Below are 25,376 nucleotides of genomic sequence, written 5' to 3' on the forward strand. Positions count from 1 at the left end.
CAAAAAGCACCTACTATGTGCCTGGCACAAGGCAAGGAGAGTCACTCCCTTTACACTTCCAGCTCTCCCAGCAGCATCTTTGGCAGGTAATTTTAAACCCTCTTAAAAACGGTGACACTGAGGCTGAAAGAAACCAAAGAATTTCAACACCCAAAGTGGATCATAAATCCAAATCCCACTCATCACCCCTTCCTCTTCTGAGTCAATAAGAAGCCTGAGCCATCAAACAGTCCCCATTAGGTTACCAGCTAGCAGGAGAGCTGACCAAGTTACCTCACCTGCTTGGGTCTCTCTTTTACTCTAAACAAAGGAAGGTGAGGGTTTTCTGAGCACTCAGGCCAAGTGTAGATGTGAGTCCTTATCACCCATTTACAGCATAAATGTCGCTTCAATAAAGTCTTAATTCAATTAAACCAACAAATCAATCCATTCATATAATGAGCCACTCACCGTGCAAGGGCCTGTGCACATCTATGTGCTGAGGAAGTCACAGCCTTGCCTCATGGAACTGAAGACCAGTGATGGGAGCAGACAGAAAGCAGGTCAACCACCCAGAAGGTCACAGTCTCACTAAGAACTATGAGCAAGAACAAGAGGGCCTCCCCGGTGGCGCAGTGGTTGAGCGCTGGGTTGCGAAGCTGCCCGCAGCCTCCGCAGCACCTGTTCGATCCCCCGCCACTGGGCGAGGGTCCCACATGGCGCGCAGACCTCTCTTGCCTCCCGCTGCTCCCCTCAACAGTGTACTTCAGTCAGTCTGCCTGTTCTGCTCTCCGCTCTGGCTCTGGTGAATTCTCTCACCCTCCCACGGTTCTGACTGTACCCAGTGCTTGCATAAATAAATAAATAAATATTTAAGAAAACAAAAAAAAGAACAACAAGAGCAGGACTGGGCACCTGGGATGACTTTCATACTGACACTTTTAGCTTGAAACTCAAGGAGTAAGTAGAAGTGGGTCATTGCCATGTCTAGCTTTGGGTCCCTCAGGATGAGACCCTGAGGTAGATTCCAGTGACCCAAGACACACTGGGTCTGCAGACCAGGAAAACAGCCCTCATCAGAAGGGAAGCAAGACAGGCTGAGGACACCAGCAAATTGTGTGATGACAGCGAGTCACAACTGTGGGCACACGGAAGGACAGTGTGACACACACACCGCAGACCTGTCCCCTCAGGGCAACAGAGCTGTGGTACTTCAACACCAACGTCCAGTAATCATCAGCTGATGGCTCCTCTAGGGGCTGGGATAAAGCATCACCCCCACAATCTGCAAGGAGCACAGCAGAGGTTCTGGCAGCCAGCAGAAGCCCTCTGGGAGAGAAGCAAGGGCCAGCTGTTGGAAATTGGGCTGGTGTGCATGACAGAGTCATGCTGATGGAATATGGGTGGGGTTCTGCCAGTGTTTGAGGGGTATCTGAGAAGGACAAGTGCAAAGGCCAAGGGAAGAAAGACCACTCGTGCTGAGGGAGCTGTCAAGACTTGTGCTTTGAAGCCAAGTGTTGGGTTCTGAAGTCAGTTGCCCCGGGTATAAATGCCAGCTCTGTGACATGCAGGCTGCGTGACTTTAGGACAAATTATTACCCTCTCTAAGCCTCAGTTTTCCCAGATGGTTAGAGGACTAATAACAGTACTGACCTCACAAGTATGCTGTAAAGCTATGGCCTTGGTTCTTTAGCCCTGTTAACAGAGTCTCTGACATTTTCACCATGTGCAAATAAATGACAGCAGCAGGCTGCACGATCATGAAAAGAACAGGGTGTCAGGAATGTAAGAAGCAAGGGAATGGGGAGCAGGATAGGAGGTTAAGGAGCCACCAGGGACCAGACACACAAGGGCCTGAAGACCAGGGGAAAGTGACTGGTTACCTTGGGTGCTCTGGAAGCCACCTAAGAGCTTTAAGCTGTGGTGTGTCCTGACATCATCTTTCTAGAATGGCATGTGCTTCAAAGTGCTTTTCCTACTTCTGCATTCCCAGAGCTAACTCCACTGCTGGCATAGAAGGAGGCACTATTAAGCACTAATTAGCAGACTCCAGAGGCTGATGGAAGGAAGCATGGGTTTGAATCATCCAAAGACTGCACCAACTTGGCTGTAGAATGATGTTTCACTTTTCCTTCAGCAGACTTAACTTCCTAATTAAGTTGGCTCCAGCTCACATTCAAATGACTTTGCATTTTCCAAGCAGATGCCAACAGAGGCGAGAGGCAGCCCCCATTCTCAGCAGGAGGCATAAGGAAGCAAGCCCGGAATGAAATGCTCACTGTGGAGACACCCCGCCCGCCCCCCAAAGGAATAACTTATGTACAGTACTGAGTTTTATCCAAAAGGGAAAAGAAAACACACTGGTTCTAAGGATGTGAAAATCTGATAATGATTCTGAGAAAAACAAAGGGACCTAGTGATTCTGAACCCAAAAGATAATGTTTCCATGGCAGGGCACCTGCTAAGGATGGATGCCCACCTCAGGATTCAGGACAAGTTCCAAGTTCCAGGGGACTGTGGAATAGTGTTGGTGCAATTGATTGATTTTTCTCCTTCTCTCTCTATCCATCCATATCCCCAAAGATGTCCATTAAAGGGGGACAGGTGGTAATTTGAATTTCTATCTTTAGAACACGTCTAACATCTTGAATGATCTCCAGGCCCAAATATGGAAGGATGTATTTAAAACCCAATGGTTTGAAACAGTGAATAAAGGAACCCATACAAAATAGCTGTGTACCCAACAATTCCTTTATAATCAAAGTCTATCACCAAGGACCAGAACAAGGTCCTGTTATGAAAATGTTTCACAGTCTTTGGGCCCAGAGGCCTTGCATCTTTAGGAAATCATTACATGAAGTAGGAGGAGATAATATGTGGAGTAGAACATACTTTTTAATGATGCAGGTCAAAATATCAACAATAACCATCATAAACATGTATGTGCCTATAATTTTATAATTTTATAAGCAATTTTATATACTAATAAACTCAACAACCTGATAGAACTTCAACACATATGGAGTAAAATCAAAAGGAGAAACAGACAAATCTATATTCATAGTTGAAGATCACCAAAGCCTATCAGTAAATGACAGAATATTGAGGCAAAAAGAAAAAAAGCAAGATAAAAATTTCTGAATGAAACCTTATTAATTTAATTAACACATATGGAAGGGCCATAGCCAACAAATGTATACTTTCTTTCCAGGTGTGTCTGAAACATCCACTGAAATAAACTATACACTAAGCAAGAAAACAAATCTCAGTAAGTTTCTAGAGACTGAAATTTTGTATATATGTTTTCTTTTCACAATAAAACTAAATTAAAAATTTCTAACATTAAGGTAGCTACAAAAGCCTTAAACATCTGGAAAGTAAAAAAAAAAAATCTAAATAAGAAGATCAAAGATCAGAGATGAAATCCCAAAAGAATTAGAAAATACTATAAACATGACAATAACAATACAATATACCAAATTTTGTGGGGGTACAGCTAAAGCAGGGCTTAAGGGAAATATGTAGCTTCATTGCACGAAAAGGAAAAAGATTTTTAAAAACTATGATTTAAATTTCCAATTTAAGAAACTGGGAAATGATGAGCAAATTAAAAACAAATTAAAGGTTTCACTTATACGAGGAATGTAGAGGATCCAAATAAGGGGTCAGGGGAGAGAAAAGTAATCATAATAAAGTGAAAATCAACAAGAAACTATAAACCAGAGACATTCAGCAGTGGAGGAGAAGGGAGTAGAATCAAGACAGGGCTGGGAAGAGCACAAGGGTGAGTTGGTGGCGGGAATTTCACAGGGACTATAACCGAGATGAGAAAGCATACATTGTACAAAAATGAAGAACGACGTAAAAATAGATAAAATAAAAAATAAAATAAATAAAAACAAATTTAAAAGGGTAATGCAGATAAGAACCAAAATAAATGAAATAGAAAAGAGACCAAATAAAAGAGAAAATAAGCCAAAACAAAAGTTGGGGTTTTAAAAAATTAGCAAAATGGATAAACCACATATTGAATTTATCAAGGAAAAAAGGAGAGAAAATATAAATTACTATGACAGAACCGAAGAGAAACTTTCACTGCTGATCTTACTTATCAAAGTCAGTAGGGAAATTTTATAAGCAACTTTACATACTAATAAACTCAACAACCTGATGAACATGATTACTCTAAAAACTCAATTTATCAAAACTGGCAATGTGAGGAGCTATGTGGATCCACTCAGCTCAGAACACAGGGGCCCCTCTCCTCTTCCACAGCATCAGTCAAGGGCAAGGGTACATTCCCCAGAGGGGCAGGGTGTCAGCATGTCTTGTGCCCCAAGAATACCAGAGGCCATGGTGACCCTCCTGCTAATGCCCACATCCTAAGGCATGGGTATCATTTAGAGAGAAAATGCCACTGTCCCTCACCCCAACTCCAGAGATCTATAATTGCCTAAACAAGCTTGAGGGGAAAAAAACAAAAAAGAACTCAAGCAGCCCGATTTCGAGACCTACCATAAAGCTATAATAATCAATACAATGTAGTTCTGGCCTATGGCACCGGATCAATGAACCGTATATGTGTTCAGAAACAGACCCACCCTTCAGCAGTCTACTGATCTTTGCAAAGGCACTGAAGCTATTTGATGATGAAAAGAAAGTCTTTGCAACAAGTGATGCCAAAAAATGGATATCAATATAGGAAAATATGAATTTCCAATTCTCCCTCGGACAATGAGCAAAAGTCAACTTGAGAAAAGCCTAAATATAAAACTTCGAAGAAAGCATACGAAAATATTTTTGCAACTGGAGCCCTGGGAAAAGACTCGTGAACGGGGGACAAGAGGTAATAACCATAAAAGAAGAAAAGTAATACATTAGATTTAATCAAAATTTAAAACTGTTTATTAAAAAGACACCCTAAGAACATGATGGGAAAAAATCATTGGTGGGAGAAAATATTCACAAAATATTTATCTGACAGAAATCTTATAAATAGAAAACGCACAAGAAGCTCCACCAATTAATCATAAATATGAACAAAAAATGAAATGGGCAAAGGACAGGAGAGATGCTGCACAAATTAGTTATGTGAACACTTAGTATGCAAATGAAAATATACCCAAGATCACTCATCAGCGGGGGAATGCAATTAATACTACCACGAGAGCACCGCAAACCTACGAAAATGACCAGACTTAGAAAGTCTGACAACGCCAAACGTCGGTGAAGATACGGAATGTTCCTGGAACTTTCAAACATTGCCAGTGGGAATGAAAATTGACACAAGCATTTTGTAAAGATTTTGACAATTTCTTCGAACGTTAAAACTAATTCTTCACCCAGCCACACCTGTCATGGGCGGACAGCAAGATAAAAGGCAATAATCCACTAAGAGAATTGCACACAAATGTTCAGAAGCTCTATTGGCAATTGGGAAAACTGGAACCCATCTCAATGTTTACCAAAAGGAGGATAGATAAGCAAGTTGTCATTCTTTGCCACGAAATCACAGATATTCATAACAACATGAAGAATTTCAAGATATTATGCTGAACAAATGCTGCCAAACCCAGGAAAAGAACACCTGCTGTGATTCACTTCTGTGAAGTCTGAAATAGGCAAAGCTCATCTAAAGTTTAAAAAGGTATTGAGGGGATGAAGATCGAAAGTGGACATAAAGGAACTTTTTGGGGTTACAGAAATATTGGATAGAGTGCTAGGAAGATGCTCCACAAGGTGTAGTCGCTTATCAGAAATGGGTGATCTGTACATTTGAATGCAAATTTTACCTTCAAATACTGAAATAAATTTTAAAATTCATCATCACGATTGAAGTGAGCAGAGAAAAACAGGAATTAGGGATGGCAGAGTCATGCCAGAGCCTGGGGATTCACGAGATTACTGCTTTCTTTCACATATCTGAAACTTTATATAATAAAAAGTCAAAAAAAGAGAGAATGAAAAAGGCATTAGGCTTTAATTATAATATTTAATCTGACCCTGATCTTTTTTTTGCCCATGAAAATCAAACAGTGAACCATGAAGAGCATTTTGAATTAAAAATTAAACAGTATCCATTCCTAAAAATATTCTCTTTGTTCAGACCAGGAATTTGGAGAGTGGATAAATTTAATACCTGAGTGATCGATTCCTCCCACTGTTTTGCCTATACCCTAGAACAGGGCTCCTTGGCCTGGACACTATTGACATTTGGGGCTGGAAAATTCACTCTGTGCACTATAGGGTGTATAGGGTATAGAGCAGCACCTTTGGACTCTTCCCACTAGATGCCAGTAGTACCTGTCCCCTCCCAAAGTCATGACAACCAAGAATGTCTCCAGATATTGCTAAATGCTCACTGGGGGTGGGGGGAAGAGAGGGGGCAAACTGCCCAGTTAAGATCTACTTCCCCAGGACACACATTCTCAACCAAAACAATATGGATAAAAAGAGGATGAAATTGATTCTTGGAGATGAAAAAATCTTACATATTACAATTGCCATGGTCTTCTAAAGGGCCACGGTACATAAGCAGGTATAGTTTATCTGTGGCATTAAAATTTCATGGAAATTCCATACGATTCAGTTATTCAAAAAATAACAAAAACACTAATATGAAGAGATACATGCACCCACATGTTTCCTGCAGCACTACTTACAACAGCCAGGAGCTGGAAATAGCCTAAGTGCCCATCAAACAGATAAATGCAGAAAGAAGCTGTGTTGCACATACACAATGGCTACTACTCAGTTATAAAAGGGGGTGAAATTCTGCCTTTTGCAACACTTACAACACAGCTGGGCCTTCGGGTTATTAAACTTAGTGAAGTAAGTCAGACAGAGAAAGACATACCCATGGTGATTTCCTTCATATGTGATCTGTAGAACAACCAAACACATGCATTAAATAAAATAAACTTTGAGACTCTTAGACCAATGAGTGGTTAACAGGAGGGATGGGGTAAGAGACGTGGGAAAGGTAGAGAGGGGGCTCTTGGTGGTGAAGGCAGAACTTCCACAATACAGTGCTGACCTTTTGACAATGCACATGAAACTAGAATGAAATTCCAATTTCAGTTGCATGGCAATGTTACTTTTCCAAACTTCTTTTACAAATAAATTCCATGGAAAGCGAACAACCACACTACTTTCTGGTAACAACTATTTTCCAAGAGGGGGTGATAATGGAAAAGGTTTGATTCTACTTTTTAAAAAAAAGGTGTGCCCAAACCAGCCTTTCCAGTATGCAAAGAAGAGTCCATTTGGGTGAAAAAGAAGTTACAAAGTAAGTGTGGTTGCTTCCAGAATCCCCAAATTTGTCTTGGAAACTTGACATGTAGGATAACAAGACCCTTTAAGAAAAAAGGGTCTTGACATGATACTGAAATTGGAATTTCATTCCTAAGTTTCAAGAGAAACCACACAAATGGAGGTGACCTCAGATAAAGGACCACCTATTTGACCTGGTTGAACCCAGGACCTAAGCAGCTCATGTCTTAGGGAAGCATTTTTTAAACTTTCCACCTACCAACAAAACCTCTTGACAGCAATTTCACTTCATTAAATGATGCAAAACTAACGAATGTTGCAGTTTCCTCTCTCCTGCTTCCTTTTTCTTTATGCAAAATCCTGCCGAAGCACTCAGACCAGCTGGTCTACAATATCAAATATTCATGCTTCGTGGAGCTAAACCTGGCTGGTTAGCATAGATGATGTCTTGTGATAATTTCTTCATTCACATCTAAAACCCATACAGCAAAAGCAAACTCCTAGATTCTCAGCTTACAGAGACCCTCTAGTGTCTATAAGCCCATCTCAAGGGCTGTCATCAAAGAAATCTTGAGGCTAAATGCGGACCTTCTAATGTTTGGCACTTCTGCCACTGAGGTTTTAATCATTCTAAGGGTATTTATGATCTTAAAATGAAAGGGGAAGGAAAGAAGAGCTGGGTGATGGCTAATTTGCTGTGTCGAGTTTTAGCTAGGTTGGAGTGGCCAGCTGTTTGGTCAAACAGCCAGATGTTCCTGTGACGGTCTTTTTCTGATGAGATAAGCATTCATAATCAGCTGATTTTAAGTATAGGAGCACCCCCTCCACAGTGTGGATGGTCCTATCCAATCAGTTGAGGGCCTTAAGAGCTGAGTTTTCCAAATAAAGAATTCTACCTCCAGACAGCACACAGAATGCCCGAGTTTCCAGCCTGCTGGTTTGTCCTGCTAATTTTAGACTTTTTGAGCCATTTTATGTTCACAGAAAAATTAAGAAGGCACAGAAAATCTCCCATATAACCCAGGCTTCCGCACATGCTTGGCCTTCCTAATTATCAACATGCCCCATCATTTGTCACAGTGTGGGAGCCTTCATTGGTATGTCACAATCACCCAAAGTCCACAGTTTTCATCAGGGTTCACTCTGGGTGCTGTTCATTCCATGGGTTTGACACATGTGTAATGGCAGGCACCATCATTTTAGTATCATTTGGAATTGTTTCATTGCCCTAAAAGTTCTCTTATTCATCCCTGCTTCATTCTAACCTCTACAGTAGCGCTTTTGAACAGTTTGTTTGGCGCATGCTCAACATGCTCCATTTTGTGAGCCATCTGTCACTTTTGCAACTATGTAAATGAATGTGCACCTCTGTGTACCAATAAAACTTTATTTACAAACACAGGCAACCACTGGATTTGGGTGCCCCCCCAGATAGCAGCATCATTCTATTCACTCCCACCATTTTTACAGGAATAACATGGCATTCATAATTTGTCCTTTCTATTTTTCTCTTGGAAGGTTCTCCTCTTTCTGGAAGTTGAATCAATATCCAATCAAATGTTGAGATTATGCAATGAAAGACAATTTCCTTTTCAGAATATCCCCGCTGGGAGAACAGCATTGCTTTTCTCCACTTTAAATCTCAAGCTCCTCATCACTCTGAAGGAAATTACTTGCTCTTTGAAATTGTGATCTCTGCTTTTCCAATCTCAGTGGCTTAGGCTGCCTGGGAGAGCAAGTCCCCTAAGACTGCTGCCCTGGGGATGTCCTGTTTGCAGACAGTTTGCAATGTAAGCACTTGTGGGGGGTGGGAGGCAGCTGTTCAGCTGCTATGGTTGGATTAAGGACAAGACCTTTTTGTTTCCAAAAGAAATCAGTGTTTGTTCTTAAATTCTGCTGGATGATGTGTGGATATGGACTACCTTTGAGGCGCCAGTCACCTGTGAACAGAGCAGAAGTGCCCCATGTTCACCTAGCATGAGCAATCAGCATGGAAGAGCCCTTAGTCCAGAACTCCTGTGTCCACTCACACATGTCCAGCTACACAACTGATTTTATTGAGGAGGATGAAGAGTATGTGTGTCAATCCAGAGCCCAAGCAAGTCATCCCTTCTGGGCTGCAGAATCTCCTTCAAAGTCACACCAGCCACTAGGTTTCCTAGTGTCTACAACAAGAAATGCAGAGAGCAGCACTCATGGCTTTTTCTAAGTGGCTGTGGCAGCTTTCTGCAAGGCAATCACTGACCTGTCATAAAAAAGGGAAAAAAAGAACAGACGAAAATACCCCCATCAAAGCCTAGAGGCTGGGGACGGTTCTGTGTCTGCCAAATAGTAAGAATTCGTAACATTTTAAGTAGCATTTTAAGCAAAAGATAGTAATAGCTACTGTCAAAAAGCTTGTCTAGCACATCGAACATCAGCCCCGCATTTGACAAGGCAGCTGGCGGGCAGCCCTGTCAGAAAATGCATTTGCTAGGGAGGGAGTGCCTCTAAAATGAACATATTTGGCCTCTAATCTCTATGGTCCAGCAGTCTTCCAGCTTGAGATATTCACATGAGAGCCGCTTCCTCCCCAAGTTCAGATGCAACAGCCGATATGAAACGGTGCTGTGGTCTTCAGTCAACCACTTGAAAGTCAGGATTAAGGTTTTCCTAGAGGGTTTCATTTCTTACTGCTTTTAACTTTTGAAGCCCCTTAAAGCTCAGCACCAAGGCTTTGGGAGGACAAAAGACATTCTAAAACAACAGAGAACTTGAGTGACCTGGCAAGACAATAGATGGAGAACAATCTGGGTGAATACTATTCCAGGTGCCTCCAAATAATGCCTGTACAGTAGTCCCCAACAATAAGGAGACAAATAACTTGATACAGCTGGGATTTCCCCAGCTGGTATGTACCGCTTCCTCCAAAACAGACATCACTAAAAACGTGACTTTGGAGAGAAAAAACTAACACAGAGAGGAAGTGATTTCCAAGGTATGTTCTATCTTAAGCTCCCCCCCACTCCCCGCCCCAACTATAAGACAAATCCTTTCACTAACTGGTAAGTGATCAAAATCTCTGTCTTCAAACCCAATGGCTGTTGTAACAAAGGATCACAAATCCAGTCACTAAAAACAAGAAATTTATTCTCTCACTGTTCTGGAAACCAGAAGGCAAGATCAAAACCTTGACAAGGTTACATCCTGAGGCTCTAGAGGAGGAGATTTCTTCATCTCTTTTGGCTTCTGGCCACTCCAGGTGTTCCTTGGTTTGGGACAGTATCCTCCAACCTCTGCCTACTTCTCTCTAAGTTTCAAATATTCCTCTGTTTCTTTCTTATAATGGTTTCTGTCACTGGATTGAGGCCTGTCAAGCCGCACAGTGATCTCATCTTAAGATTCTTAATTATATCTGCAAAGACCCTTTTTCAACTGTCATGTTCACAGGTCCCAGGGCTAGGCGTTGGACAGATCGTTAGAGTCCACTATCCATTTCGGTACCGTGTCTGGGAAACTAGAGACAATATAACTACAGGAATTATTTATTCAAGTGAACATGAACGGTGAGTTCTCCATTATATTCAATCATCAGAAGTCCTCAGAGGCCGTTGTGAAGGTCAGACTTTGCACAAGTTACTGAGTCTGTCTGAGCCTCACCGGCCCCGTACCTAAAATAGGGACATCTGACCTGGCAGGCAGTTGACAGGTCAGCAGGGATTCACTTAGAGTGCCTGTATTCCAAGAGAGTTGACAGCCTGGTCTGCAATGGCTCTCAGCCAAATGTCCAACAACCACTTTGCAGGGAAGGCCTCCGGTTATTCTTGGACCCAGCTACTATCAGGGAATGTCTTAGTTATTAGGGGAAAAAAAGACTGAAGTAACAAGCTTGCCAATGGCAAACGATGATCAGCCCTGCAGGGAATCAAGGGTTTGGGGTCACGAGAGCACCCTGTACTCTCCCTGGGGTCACTCTCCATGGCCATGTTTCTCCCCCCATAATCCCAGAATCACCAACCTAGTATACAGTCTGCCATGCCCTGCCTGTAGCGTTGCCAGGACACGAACTGTGTCTTATGGATCTCTGCATCTTCAGCACTCGGCCCAGTGCCTTGGCACCTGAGCCATTCAATGAAGATTGATGGAATGAATGAATGAAGACAAGAGCCAGGAGGTTCCAATGATAAGCAAGGAGGTGGATAACTACTATTTATGTCAAGTACTTTACTAAGTACTTCCTATATATTGAGTGGATTAAAGATCATCACACACCTAAACATTTTGGCACAGTAGATGCTCCAGAAATGCCAGTGATCATTATCGCTCATTTTAATCATCACGGAGGCATTCACACAGCAGGAAGGGAGGCACAGGGAGCTGAGTCACAGAGCTAATACCTGGACAGCCAGGATTCATCCCGCTCAAAGGTGGGTTCCTTCCACTACACCATGCTCCCCTTGACCCACCTGAGATCACCCATCTATAAGCAGACTCTCAGTGAGGGGAGGGGGAAGCCTATGTATACATATATATGCTATATATCGGTGTCCACATACAGACACACACACACACACACACACACACACACACTCTGAGGGAATAAATTAGCAAGAACGCTCAACTGAAAAGCATAGTATCTCACAGGATCTGGTAAATTCCCTTGCACTGTCAGGTTCCTGAATCTCACCACCTACGGGTAAAGTGTCACACGTCCCCCTGGCAAGCTCTGGAAAGCAACATATGTCCTGTGATCTCGAGAGATGCCTCTTATTACTACCCCGCAAATGTCTTGTCTCTAAGTCAACCGTCCTGCGATGAAGACAGAACACCTTCTCTGTCCACCCAAATGTGCAAAACAGGGATCAGGAGACATGATGGGAATTAAAGTGAGTCTCGGCCACTGAACTTACAGGAGGAATGGATGCTGGGGAAGCTTTTGCGGCCCTCGGACACCAGATCCGGGTCACCAGTGCAGTGCATTTCCGAGTTCATCACTCCATCTGGAAAGCAGCGGTAAAAGAAATCGGGGCGAGGTCTACAAAAGACACCATGGACATTTTCAATATAAAACGCTGCCATCACAAACAAACCCCCAGCTGATCCCCGCCACTCCCGGCTGCCCCGACTCCTCCTCTGCCATCCGCACCCAGCTCCCTGTGGAGGCTCTAGACCCGGGGTCTCCAGGACGCTCAGGCTTCTGGGACAGGAAGATCTGATCTGCCCCGCGCTCTGACACTTACTACTTTTATGACCTTGGAGAGGTCACAGAGCCACCCCCAGTCTCAGTTTCCACTTCTGTAAAGGGGGAGCTGAGTCCCTACCCAAAGGCCCCCGATGTTTAAGGGAGATGAAGCACAAGAAACCCCAAGCACAGCCCCCGTGGAGGGAGCATAGATCCGGCCTCCACCTGCGGCCCCGCTTCCAGGGGCCCAGACTCCAAGACCCTTGCACCCCCATCTCTTGTGTCCAGGTGGCCAACTGCCTTCCTCAAATAGCAGGTCTCACTTCACCTCACTGAGGGAGCCTGGCAGCTCTGCTCCGCGACACGCGCATACGGACACCTGTCTGGCATCTCTGAGCCCTACCGGGTCCCAGACACAGTGCTCACTAAGCAACCATGGGAGGGATACAGCACACATTCCTCGGGACCCTCCTGCAGCCGGTCAGGGGCTGTCTTCACTTTACAGGTGGGGAAAAGAAGGCTTAGGGAGATGACACTGCTGCCCGAGGTCACTCGTAACCAGTAAGTGGCAAAGACAAGCTCTGAGCCCCAGCAAATGAATGCTCACAGCTACACCTTCACCCCCATGCTTTTCCTCCTCACTAAAGGGGTTCCCCACACAGGCATGGTGGTCAGTCTCTCCAGTGATTCAAGGAATATTTTCCAGATGCCCACCATGGGCAAGTCTCGCTAAGGCAGTAAGACAGCGCCCCTTTTCTGCCTGGATCAGGTCACAGTCCATGCACACTGACCACTGGTCCTCCCTGCTCTGGAGGCCCAATGATAACCCCTCAATATCTGTAGCTATCGATGCTCAATGTCAGTAATCAACATCAAAACTCTGTCAGCACTGCTGGTGTGGTATACTGTCCTCCTACTCTAGTGCCTCGCCAAGCGTGGCTGTTTGTTTACCTGCTGAAACAGAACCTCTGAAGGACAGGACCCAAGGGTCAGCATTTAATCCAGGCCCCACCACAACTCCAAGCACCTGGAGCACTGCAGTACTGCCCGAGGGCATCCACCTCCTGCCCCTTTGGGCCTCCAGGGCGCCCTGCACCAAGGAGCTGAGGTTCTGAGAGGGAAGCCGCCCTGCCCAAGCCCAGCAGTTAGCCAGGGTCAACGTCAGGTCTCAAATTCACTCCTTCTGACCATTTGTCTCTACAGTGACTAGCTCACTTCCAGAGCAGGTGATCGAGGAGACAGGATAAATGGAGAACGGAATCATTTCCCAGGGGTAAGAGAAAGGTGCCCCACGCCAAAGCTCAAATGCCAATGTATACTTTCCCCAAAGAGAACAGTAAATAAATAGCCTCAATTTTTTTGGAGGCCAAAACTGTCAAGTGAGTAGTGAGGCCCCGGGTTAGCAGGGGGTGACCCTAAAAACGCCCACGATGGGGTCAGGACCACCAGAAAGGCCCTTCAGTGGACACGTTCTTCTAGGACCTCCTGCTCTCAGAAACAGCATCCACAGTTCAAAGAAGAGACAAGATCTGTGCTGGGGACAGAAAGTCCATGAGGAGGCTTATCTAAGGGACCACCAGAAGAGGCCAACTCTGTCCCCTCCCGTGCCCTGTGGCCAAGGCTCCTCCTCAGGTGGCCCTATGGGGCTCAGTCACCCCATGTTTCTTTGTGGAACTTACCTTCCCACTATTAACTTAATAGTGTTTGTGCAGACTCCATTCAAAGCAAGAGCCAAGGACACCGCTACAAAACAAAACCAACAGACAGAAAAATAACCAGCTGGCTCTCAGGTCAAAATCATCAGCATCAGCACCATCAGCATCAGCATCATCACTGTGACATCATCATACTGTTTAATTGATGACTAGAAATATGAACCCAATCTTAAAAAAACAGAGGAAACTTGGTTGCTGGAGTAAAATATAATTAGCTCAGGACTCTGGAGAGTGACTCACAACATTTCAAGCCCCTAGGACATGAAATTTATCTCTCCTCCTTCCCTGAAATTTTCATTATCACAGAGGAGCCCATCTATCACTCCCTGGCTTGATGTGCACAGATTTAATACTACAGTGTGTAGAACCTCTTTTACTGGTAGCAAGAAACATTACTTTTTTATTTCCTCTGGCAAGTTTCTCAGACATAAGTCTAGTGAGAGTAGTTGCTGGAATCCTCCTGCGCACTAGGACATTCCCACCTGGCGATGATCTCCTGGATGAACTATCATCTACCAACAGCTGTCCCCGCTATAAAAGAAAGCACTGTTTTTGAGAAGGTGAAGAATCCCCAAACTGGGATTTCAGGTTTGCCCACTTGGTGCTTTTGTCACCTCAATTAGCAAGAACTTCTGAAATACACTGCTGTGAAAGAGACAGAATGGGGCCTTTCTCCAAGCAGTCTGGAAGGACTTTGCTAAGTGAAGGATGCATTGTCCAATGGGTGCAGAGGACCAGAGTTGCAGAATTTTCCCTGCGAGGACCTCCCCCATCTCATGTGGTTAGTTAGCCTGTACAAAGGGTACGCCGATGTGCTGGAAGGTCAAATGCCTTGCATAAGCAATAAAGTCTATGGATGCTCTCTATTCCATTGCTTTGTTGAGTAATAAAGCCTCTGAGCTACCGTTTCCCTTTGACAAATATTAACTACTCAATACTAGCTGAGATTTATGTGTGAATACAGCAGGGGAGGGACATTTTCAGGAAGGAGTTGCCTACAGCAATTCATGGCCATCTGGGGAGATAAATGTGTTGTTCTACAAGCAGAAAGCACTCTAGAATGGCCAGCCTGGTCACCAAGGACATAGGCCAGTGGTGGAGACAGAAACTACCTGCTCTGAACCAGTGGTGGGAAGCAGAGAGAACAGAGAGAATGGGAGGGATCAGATCGAATGACCACCTTTGTCTAAGGGGAACTAATCACCTAAGTGTGGGAGAGGAAACAACTGGACATATATCTGAGTGTGACAGCAAAGGAGGGTTGCACGGGCAGCTGGTGGAGAGCAGAGCATGAATCACAGAACAGCACTGCCATTAAAACACCAGGCCTGCATCTGGGGCGTCTACATTGGAAAGAAGCATGGGGAACTTGGAGAGGTTCTCTGATGACGTATTTGCACAGACCCTTCCTAAAATGCTAGCTTCCCATCTGGAAACCTGGGAGCACTGCCGAGAGGTCTCTGTTGCAGGGAGGAGAGGAAAATCCCTGGGTTTTCTTCTCTGGGTACTGCATGTTAATGAACAGGCTGTGACATCACCCAGTAAAGACTGAGGAATTTTCCTGGTAGGTTTGACTTGCTCGCTGCTGAGTTTTCCCCACAGGGCTGGCTCATTCTGATTCCTGTCCTCATGGGGCTGAGCACAGAGAACATCTCCAAGAACAAGCATCACAAGCTGATCTCAAAAGCCCTTCAGGAGCATTAGAGATTTCTACATAGATCCAGACACCATCCATGCTCCATCCTCTGCACCTGTGGGGCTTACTGCAGCACAGAGAGGTTCTTTAAAAAGCAGCAAGTAGCTGAGTTAGAAACGTGTGGCTGTGATGTAACCACAGCTTCACTCTCTGATCCAAAAGCCTGAAGGAGGCAGAAAAGAGTGGGGATCTGGGGGTTTAGGGTGGAAGCCATGTCAGCATTCTGGGAGTAAACCAAACAGATGAGGATGTTCCTCTGAATAGCACATACACACCCCTCCAGGGATGACATGGGGGCCTCACACAGATACCAGAGAGAAGGCTGTGCTGAGATTCAATGCAGGAAAGCTGGGTGAGCAGAACAGGGACGGCCCAACAGGAGCCCTTGCTGACACACAGCAGCCCAGTGGGTCTGGCTCAGGGGCTGTTTGCAGCACCTCGCCTCCCCTGCACTGAAGGCTTGAGCAAAGCTTCAGACAGACAACCCAGACTGTATATGATAAAAAAGATTCAAAATGCCATGCATGTTGGCCTGCAAGTGGCCTGTACTGGGATCACCACTACTTATGAGCCTTCCCAAAGATCAGAGAACTTTTATTGAGACTTTTTTTGTCCTTGAGAATTCAGCACAGCAGTGCTTCTCTAACAGGGTCCCTGTTACAGACTTTGCTCTGCAGCCTAAATCCCTAAAAACCCAGTGCTCCCTGGGACAAGTCTCTCTCCTTTTGTCCAATGGCAGAAACACAAAGAGGACCTCTGTGAACATGCATTCAAGGGGAATCCTTGGGCTCTGTCTGCAGAAAATGCCAGAGCAAAGAAGGGACATCACCTCCCTGAGAAAGTCCAGAGCGCCAGATCACAGTGGAAAGGCTATTCCTAGTTTTCTATCCTTGCTTTTTAGAGCTCAGCCCCCATCCCCTACTCTCAGGGCTTCCTAAGAGCAGTGATCTTAAGAAGATGTGTGCACTGGGAGGCTCTCAATCATTTTTACAGGGCAGACTTTCATTTATTTAGGCAAACAGAACATCCAATAACTCCGCCTTCTCTGTTAACTTATAGGAGGCAGGGTATGCTGTGCAATTTTGAAATGTCACCCTAAGGGAGATTTAGCTGAGAATGAAAAGGTCTAGAGGAAGTAACTATGAGCTACTTACTGCTGTAACAGCAGCTCGACTCCAAAAGCTGGCAGTAAATTATAACCATAACCATGAAAGATAGTTCTTACCCACAGACACATATCCTGGGACTCTGTGCCGAGGGAGCAACTAAAGTAAGGAGTGAACATGTCCAGGCCAACCACGAGGGGCTGCCAACAGGATATTTTGGGAACTGCAGTGATACCTGTCCAAGCACTACCCTCACTGCTAAGTCACATGGGGAAGGGCACATTTGCCCTTTCTTGGAAAAACTGAGCTTTCCAACCTCAGTTGAGGACACCAAGATCACGTGACTGCCAAACCCCCACCCACAGGGGAGCAGCCTGGGGCACGCACCTGACCTAAACACTGGCCACAGCCTTGTGTCCAGGCTTGAGAAATCAGGGGCCAGGGTCTCCGCCTGGGACATCTATACCATGAGATTCAGCGAAACTAAGTAACAAACACTAGAGCTGATCCCAGGAGTGGGGCATGAGCAACAACCACCGTGAGCCTCAGAAACAAGGCCGAGGCAGGGGAATGAGGTAGGTGGGGTGAGGAGAAGAGGGGAGAGGCTGTGAGCTGAGGGGAGCATCTCCACCCAGTGACCTGGCTCACTCTTCCAGTCCCCACTACACACCTCTGTCCTTCTCCCCGGGGTCTTAGATGTCTGAAATTGCTTGTTATAGCCGTACAATTAAACCCACAATTTGTCTGGGCTAATATGAGAGGGATTCTGTTCTTTTCAACTAGACTGAACCTAAATAAAGTCCAGTGACGTAAGCAATGTTGCCTGCCCTGCTCCAGAGTAAAAACCCTTTAGCTGTTCAATATACTCTAGATCTAGCTCTCACCCTGCTCCCTTACCAAGCAAAGGGAGGTCCTATCTTGCTACATTCACATTTCCTCTAAACCCAGTATCTAACAAATATGTCCTTCTGTGGGAAATCTCATTTTTCAGATTTACTGCAAACCGAATGTCAAGTCCTCACAATAAACCAACAGCACAATTTGTGTGAAGGGTTTGGGTAACTTTTATGGGGGAATGTCAAAAAAAAATCTAATTCAGTTTTCATAATTAGCAAAAAGCTGGAAACACAGTTGCAGGTCGGTTTACACTATTTGCTAAATGAGCAAATACTGTGGCTGTCCCTTAACAGTGTCCTTTACTTAGCATGAGGTGAATGTGCAAATCAGAAAAATGGATTTAATCTTAAAAAGTCCTAAAAAAAGCTTGTGTCACATGCAGATGTCTTAGCTTGGGAGAATTTATAACATATTGTGACCAAGGACAAAGGCTGTGGACTCTCTACACTTGCTCAATTTCCAAAACGAATATGAGTCATGGGACTTGTTTCCAACTTCTATTTTATACCTGCTTTTGCATCTTTGTCATTAGTCATAGGGGGCTGATCAAGGAGTCTGTGGTCAGTTTCCAAATTCCTTGAAATGTAGGCCTATTAGGCACAAATGTGGGATTGGACAGCCACTGAAGCAAAATTTCAGATTCGCTTTGCTTACCACCCAAGGGACTACGCCACCTCTGTACCAGATCATGTTCAGCACCAAGGACAACAGCAAAAAAAATAGGCTCCCCACCCCTCAATTTGTGCATTGGTTCTTTTTAGAGCTTAAGTCTATCTTGCCTATGGGTGCTTTGGAGGCTATGGCCACGCCACCTGGTTGGCAGGCTGCCTGTACTGTGGAAACACGAGCAAGGATGTAAAATAATGGTATTTCAATAACAATGATTTTTTTTTTTTTAAACAAAGTCTATCTTGTCCGTTTCTCCCAAGCTTAATTTGACCAACAGAAAAATCCACTGGGTGAGCGAAGATATTGTCAATCTTGTGATCTGATTAAGTTCAGCCCCACCCCCTGAAGCAGGATCTGTGAATACTCTACCTAAGAAGGCTTCCTTAATTTCAGTCTTGTCTGTTCGCCGGATAATTTTCACCACACAAATAACAGCCAGGGGTGTGAGGAAAGAAATTGCCTGGAAAAAATAACAAATAATCCCTTATGAAGACAGCAGTTTGCTATCAATGGGCTGCTTAATAATTAATTCCCATTAGCTTCCTTTACACTCACTAGTTGGATGACCTTACAGAATGCCCGACCTCAGACAAAGGTGGAAGATTTACATCTGTACACAGAGACACCAGAGAGAGACGCCAGAGACTTGAAACACTGGGTATCTGATGGTGGGTTATATTCAATTCGTAATTGCTGGGAGCCACATTGAAAGTGGTGGTTTTTTAAACAGAAAAGAACGGTCTATAATGATGCTGACTCATCTTTGCCAGGAAGCCCCCTCACTGGCCCCCCTGCAGAAAGGGTGGAAGAACCCCTGGCCTCCCATTTCTGGCTCTCTGGCAAATAGGGACACGTGGGACTTGCTCAGAGTCAGCCATTTCATCCCTGTTCAGTGTCCTTTTGTACAATATGAATTTGCCCTCAAAGCAGAGGACAGTCCTTCTGCTCGAAGTCTCTCCTCCTTCCTCCTCCATCCTCTTTCCTCCCTGGCCCAAAGCACAGAAGTACAACAAGGACTTATGAAACCAAGCTCGTGGGATTCAGGTGCAAATGCTCATCACAGAACCAGAACCTCTAAGAGCAGAACTAGCGCAGGTACCACCAGACACTGGAGCCACGTGAATCCTCAGAATGACTGAGCCTTTCTTCCCAATTCTCAGGGACTAAATGAATTGTCCAAAGACACATAGCTGGTGAGTAGCAAGGCCACACTCAGGAGACCAGGTGCTCTGCATTCCACACCTCGTCTTAATTCAGCATTCTATGGTTATTAGTTATTTTCAACATTCCACCATCCCAGAAAAAGCTCTATACAAACACAAATACATAGCTTTATAAATACATGTGTGTATGTATATATATGCATATTTTTATATATTATATATATATATATCTCACCTCCTCAGATTATAACATCTCAGGATAACAATGTCAGAAGGCACCAAATAGCTCACAAGTCCCCAGTTGGTGGCAGGATTGGCTGTAATAACCACTGACCACTGGTGTTCACACTTTTGGAAACTCCCACTGGTGCTTTAATGGGATGTTATTTTTAGGATAGAGTGAAGTAATGGTGAGACGACACTAATTGTATAAGAACAGAATTCATCCAGATGAACATGACCCTTCAAAATACTTGAAGATGCCCTGCATAATGCTACAATCAGACTGCAAGAGCTCAAAACACCTTGGGGACCCCTGTTTGGGAGCTGTCTTCAAAGATGGTTCACGAGATAGGAGAATCCCTTCCCTTACCTGCCTATTTCTTTCTGAGCACCTATGCACGTTACCAGCCTCCTTATCAGGCCCTGAATGATTTGGTTGCTTACATGCTAAATAAAAAAGTTTTGTCACCATAGTTTTCAAGAGAATGTGGCTTGGGTCTAAGGGCAGCTAGGAGAGAAGCAGAGGATTTCTCAGGGCAACTGGAAAAGGCAACAAGACTTTGTGCATTAAGTTTCCAGTAAGTCCATGCCAGGCTCCACAGCCACCTGGGGGCTCTCACACCTACAGGCCTGTTAAAAGGCTGGGGCCTGGGCCTCCCTGGTGGTGCAGGGGTCAAAGTCTCAGCACTATCAAACTATCGGCAGCCACTGTGACATGACTTCGATCCCCGGCCAGAGAGCTACCCTCATGGTGCAGCTGACCTCTCCTGTCTCGCCCGCTGCTCCCCTCAGCAGTGTATTTCAGTGGATCCACCTGTTCTGCTCCCCACTCTGTCTCTGGTGAATCCCCTCACTACCAGCCCCCCACCCCCTGCACCTCTGGCCTTTACCCCAGTTCTTATATGCATAAATAAATAAATCTTTTAAAAATAAATAAATAAAAGGCTGGGTCCTTCCAATACATTTATCAGACAGGTCTGTGAATCTACATCTACATTAAGAAGCACCTCGAATGATACTGGGGCTGGTGATTGACAAACACTGCTTCAGAGTTTGGATTCACACATTCAGTGTTTAACCAGCCATGACTGGAGTCTCTGCTTACTTAGGTTCAAAGTTATAGTCAAAGTCAAAGAAGTTCCTGTTTCCCCAGATCCAATTCTCCCACAGGTCCACCTCCTCGCTTATTCTTACTTCCGTGCTGGAGGTCAGGCCACCTGCTCCCAACAGGGCAAGTAATTCCCTGAACAGTGAATGCCCTTCAGGGACCCCACTGACAGCTAAACCTTCACTACGAGGACAGCACAGAACTGAAGAAAGCCTAACACGATTGCCCGGATAATATATGCTAAGGTCAGACAGAAATAAAATGCCAGGAAAAAATAGGAGTTGGGAAGACTTTCCCTACGAAGCTGCAGAGACTGTCTCCAGGAGGCCCGAGGCAGGAGGGAGCAGGCAGCAGAGGGGACACCGCACAGGGGCTCTAGGTGCTCGACTTGACGGCCAAGGGGGGTCTCTCTTAACACCCCTCCTGCCTCTGCTCTCCTTCTCCTAATGGGATCCCCCAACACTCACTGAACCAGACTGCATTTAATTTAACCCATTTCATGACTTTGGATACGCACTGGCTTCCTCTCCAGAACCACCAGCTTTGTGACAAACGCTCAGCACCCAGGAGGGCCCAAGACCCCATGGCATGAGCTTCTCACACAAAGGGATGCAGGCATCTGACAGGGAGCCAGGGGTTCAAGCCCCAGCTCTGACCCTTACCAGCCCTGTGGCCTTGAGCCAGTCACTCAACCTCTGCCTTTGAGTCTCAGTCTCCACATCCCTAAAATGGGGCCCATTACAAAATCCAAGGCAACGTATCATCGCCAGGATTCAAATTCACTGGCAAATACTGATGCTTCTTATGTGTCACTTGCTAAGGAGGGTGCTATGAGTCTCCAATCTGCTGCCCCCAGCACCCTGGAGGGAAGCATTGCTAAAGTCTTTTTTACAGACAAGGAGACTGAGACACCAAGAGGAAGTGATTTCCCCATTTCTCCCACAGAGCTAGGAAGTTGGGAGTTGATGCTCAGCAGCCCCGCAAGGGCACACACCCTCCCCCTCCCCGAGTCCAGCGGAGAGTGACCATCCAGCGACCATGTCGGCTTCCACATCATAGTCCCCCGGGGAAAACTGTGAGCCAACAGCCCAAGCTAGGAAAAGCTTGGTAGAGTGGCCAGGCCCAGGGAAGTCATGAAGAGCTGAAGCTCCGGCCCCAGGTCCCAGCAGTGGCACCACTGGGTCAGGGACAGGGCAGAGCTAATCCCAGCACCTCACCCTATCTCCACCCAGGGCCCTGCCTCGTGCGTCCTCTGATGGAACCAACACGGGCCGGGCCATCAGTCCTTCCACACCCAGTCACCCCCAAGTGGGGCACCCCACGAGGAGGGCATGCCTCTGGGCATCGGGACACTCAAGCAAGGAGTGCGAAGGGAGGCAGTACCGAGGGCCCCAAAACTGTTAGCAAGTGCAGGGGTCAAAGCTTGAGCACCCCAACGTGAGGAGATTCGCTGGAGACGAGCCTGTCACTGCTCTTTGTCCACATCAGACAAACAGTGGGCCCGAAATGCCTTCATTTCTGTGCTGGACAGAGAGGGGAGGCACCGAGCCATCAGGGAGACAATTCAGGACACGCAGACACCTGGAGGGGCCCTGCTGTGGGCAAACAATCCCAGCTCTTCGCGGAAAGAGCTGCCTCTGACTTCGCAAAAGAGGCTAAAAATTAAACTGCCCATCACCAGCCAGCCTGTCTCTTTCCCTCCCCTCCACCCCCAAAATTGCCTTTATTTCAGTCTTCCTTCAAATCAGCCTACTCCAGACTAGGAAGCCCTGTGAGCAACTCCAGACAATAGCAGTGATATTCAAGGAAAATCAATCTTCTGGACACATTGTGGCTGGAGAAAAAAGACAAGGGCAAAGGTGGTCTTGCGTAAAAAAAATTTAAGTCAAGGGAAAACATGGGGACACGTCTCTACCCGGGTTCCATCCGGCGTCCTGCCTGGGCTTCAAGGGTCTCATGAGATGCCAGACCACCACGCTGGTGCTTATGCCCATTCCCCACTAGAGGAAAAGTCCTGCCTCTTCAGCTCTGCACCCCAATACCTAGCGCCAGGCTTGGCCCAAGGCAGGTGCCTCATACCTGTCTGTTAAAAGAAGGATAATGAACTAACCTCATGTCACCGCAGGCTGCTGCTTTCCTTGCTGCCCTGCACCCCTCCACCATACAGTGCTCCAAACACACACCTGGTCATGGGCCTGCAGGGCCCTTGCTGACCGTGTCTGTGCCCCTCTGTGAGGCCACTCCCACAGCTCCAGGGAGTCCACACTCAGCTGCCAGCACTTGATCCCAGTCTGACCACTGATGTCACATGATCCTAGACTCACTGTTTCATCCCACGACAGCTTCATTTTCTCCACTGAAAGGATGGGACAACAAAGGTGGAAATCCCAGACGACTCTGAGGGCTTCGCTGAGATGTGCTTATACGGGGATGAGCACAGTTCCACAGTCACACCGTGATGACTTGGTGGTGATGGTGATGATGGTGATGGGGGTGCTGCACCCTGCAAGTTTACCCAAGTCTCTCCTCTGTTTCTTTCCAGAGTCTATTTTTTCTTTAGAGTATCATGTCCCCCAGATGGCTTCAGGGCTCCCCAAGGGTATACCCCAAGTCAATTTGACTCCCCATCACCTGCAGCTGCTATGGATTTCACCCACAGCAGCTCCTGGAGGGGTCCCATGTGGGAGTAGACACAGTTTCTAGTGACAACAAAATCGTACCAACAGCCCAACTGAGACTTTCCACCCTGAAGATGCTCTGGAGATCCCCACGGTCTCAGGCGGGAAGAGTGACTCTTTTGAAGGCAGGGGCCTGGGAACTCCCAGGAAATGTCAGGATTCAGTGCTCCTGGGAAGGGTGGGGACTGCTGTCATTGAGGGGAACAAACTCTGGGGATCAAATGGCCCAACCTGCATCTTGAAAGATGTCACCTCTGCAAATAGTGCCAAACACAGGCATGTCGGCCTCCTGCGGGTCTTACTGACATTTCCTCTGCACTCAATTCTCCAGCCAGGATTCTGACACTATTTTTGTGACATATGACAAACTGGCTCCTCTAAAACTCTCTCTCATGCACGCACACACACACACACACACACACACACCCCTCCAGAGGCACTTATTTCCCAATCAAGAAATATCTGGGTTAATACCAACAGCTTTGAAAAAAAACACTTTGATTACAAAGCTAGAAAGTTTTGATTAAAACATTCCAATTATAAGTAAAAGATTTTCTATATCAAATAATGAAAGTTGAGCTTTCTATGGAAACCAAGCTACTTTTTAAAAACGGTGAAAATATGTTCAATTACTAAGTCTTCTATAAACACCTGGAGAGCTCAAGCGATCAAAATGATAGACAAATGGTATGTCAGACGCTTAATAAAACCGCAGAGAACACAGCGACCATAAGCGCTGGCAGAGCACGTTCATCTCTGTGCTGCAGGTAATGTTATAGAGCAGCCCCGATATTAAACGGGTTCCTGGCTGTGGGTCCTCACCCGCGCGCTTTAAAGAGACTTATGAATACTCTACTACAGACACACACAAAAGGGTTAATAAAAGGTTTATTTACAAGAGAAAAAGAAAATAAGGAAAAGGTACAACTCAGGGAGAAAAATAGGGAAATAAAGTCTTTAATGCGTCCTACCCGATCCGACGACCTGGAAACCCAAAGTCACTCTCAGAGCTGACCGGACGCTGCAAGCTGGCCGAGAGCCCAAAATGGAGAGCGAGAGAGAGCCCCCCAAAGCCCACGTGTCTGCCTTTTGTATCCACCTGGCTGCTGAACCCCACCCTCAGGTCCCAGCCACCTTCCCTTGGGTGGTGATGGGATTTGGAGTTCCCAGTGTCTTTGGCTTTGACCTGGGGTGGGGGTGGAGTCCACAAAGCCTGTATGGGATTTGCTTTGGGACAGCCTTTTCCCCCTAACAGTAACACAAATCCAGCCACTGCTTTTCTTGGGTTATTATGAAATTGCACTAAATGCTGTAACCAAATGAATGAAATTTATCCACTGCTATTAGCAAAACAAAAGAGTGAACTTATTTCATTAGATTAGAGGGTAGTGTTATAGGACAGGGAGAGGGGCAGCCCAAACCCCGCAAACCTGCCTATTCTACATGGGTTCTGCCATCCGCCGCATCAACACAAAACATAGGAGACTTTAATGGGAAGGAACTTTAATAAAACTAGGAAACAATACAGGAAAGGCAAAGAGTCTAGTTTCTAAATGAAGCACCCAAAGTGACCCGTCCCCTCGTGGGTAAAAGTCCATCCATATGGGATCGGCCCAGAGCAAGGCCCCAAAGCCTGCCCCAAGTCTAAAGCATCTTCCAGTGGGGACCCACAGAAAAGAGTCAGAAACAACCAGACAAGCCCGGAAGGAA

The 25,376-nt window shown here is 45.8% G+C and overlaps 1 protein-coding gene across 5 annotated transcripts in view; it reads right to left on the bottom strand.

The window, feature by feature from the left end:
• Nucleotides 1-25,376, bottom strand: part of PLPP4 (phospholipid phosphatase 4) — a gene marked incomplete at both ends in the record, with an annotated part of 102,358 nt that overhangs the window by 34,315 nt on the left and 42,667 nt on the right. For 2 of the 5 annotated variants that reach the window (XM_084246248.1, XM_084246247.1), the window contains 3 exons: nt 12,141-12,265; nt 14,092-14,155; nt 18,865-18,955. The exons of 1 other annotated variant lie outside the window; for it this stretch is intronic. In XM_084246248.1, the coding sequence (XP_084102374.1) occupies nt 12,141-12,265; nt 14,092-14,155; nt 18,865-18,955 (280 nt within the window). The remainder of the gene's footprint in view (nt 1-12,140; nt 12,266-14,091; nt 14,156-18,864; nt 18,956-25,376) is intronic. 2 more of the 5 variants (XM_084246250.1, XM_084246249.1) reach the window with 2 other exon arrangements.

The sequence above is a fragment of the Talpa europaea genome, assembly GCF_964194135.1.
Source record: "Talpa europaea genome assembly, chromosome: 10".
Classification (NCBI taxonomy): domain Eukaryota; kingdom Metazoa; phylum Chordata; class Mammalia; order Eulipotyphla; family Talpidae; genus Talpa; species Talpa europaea.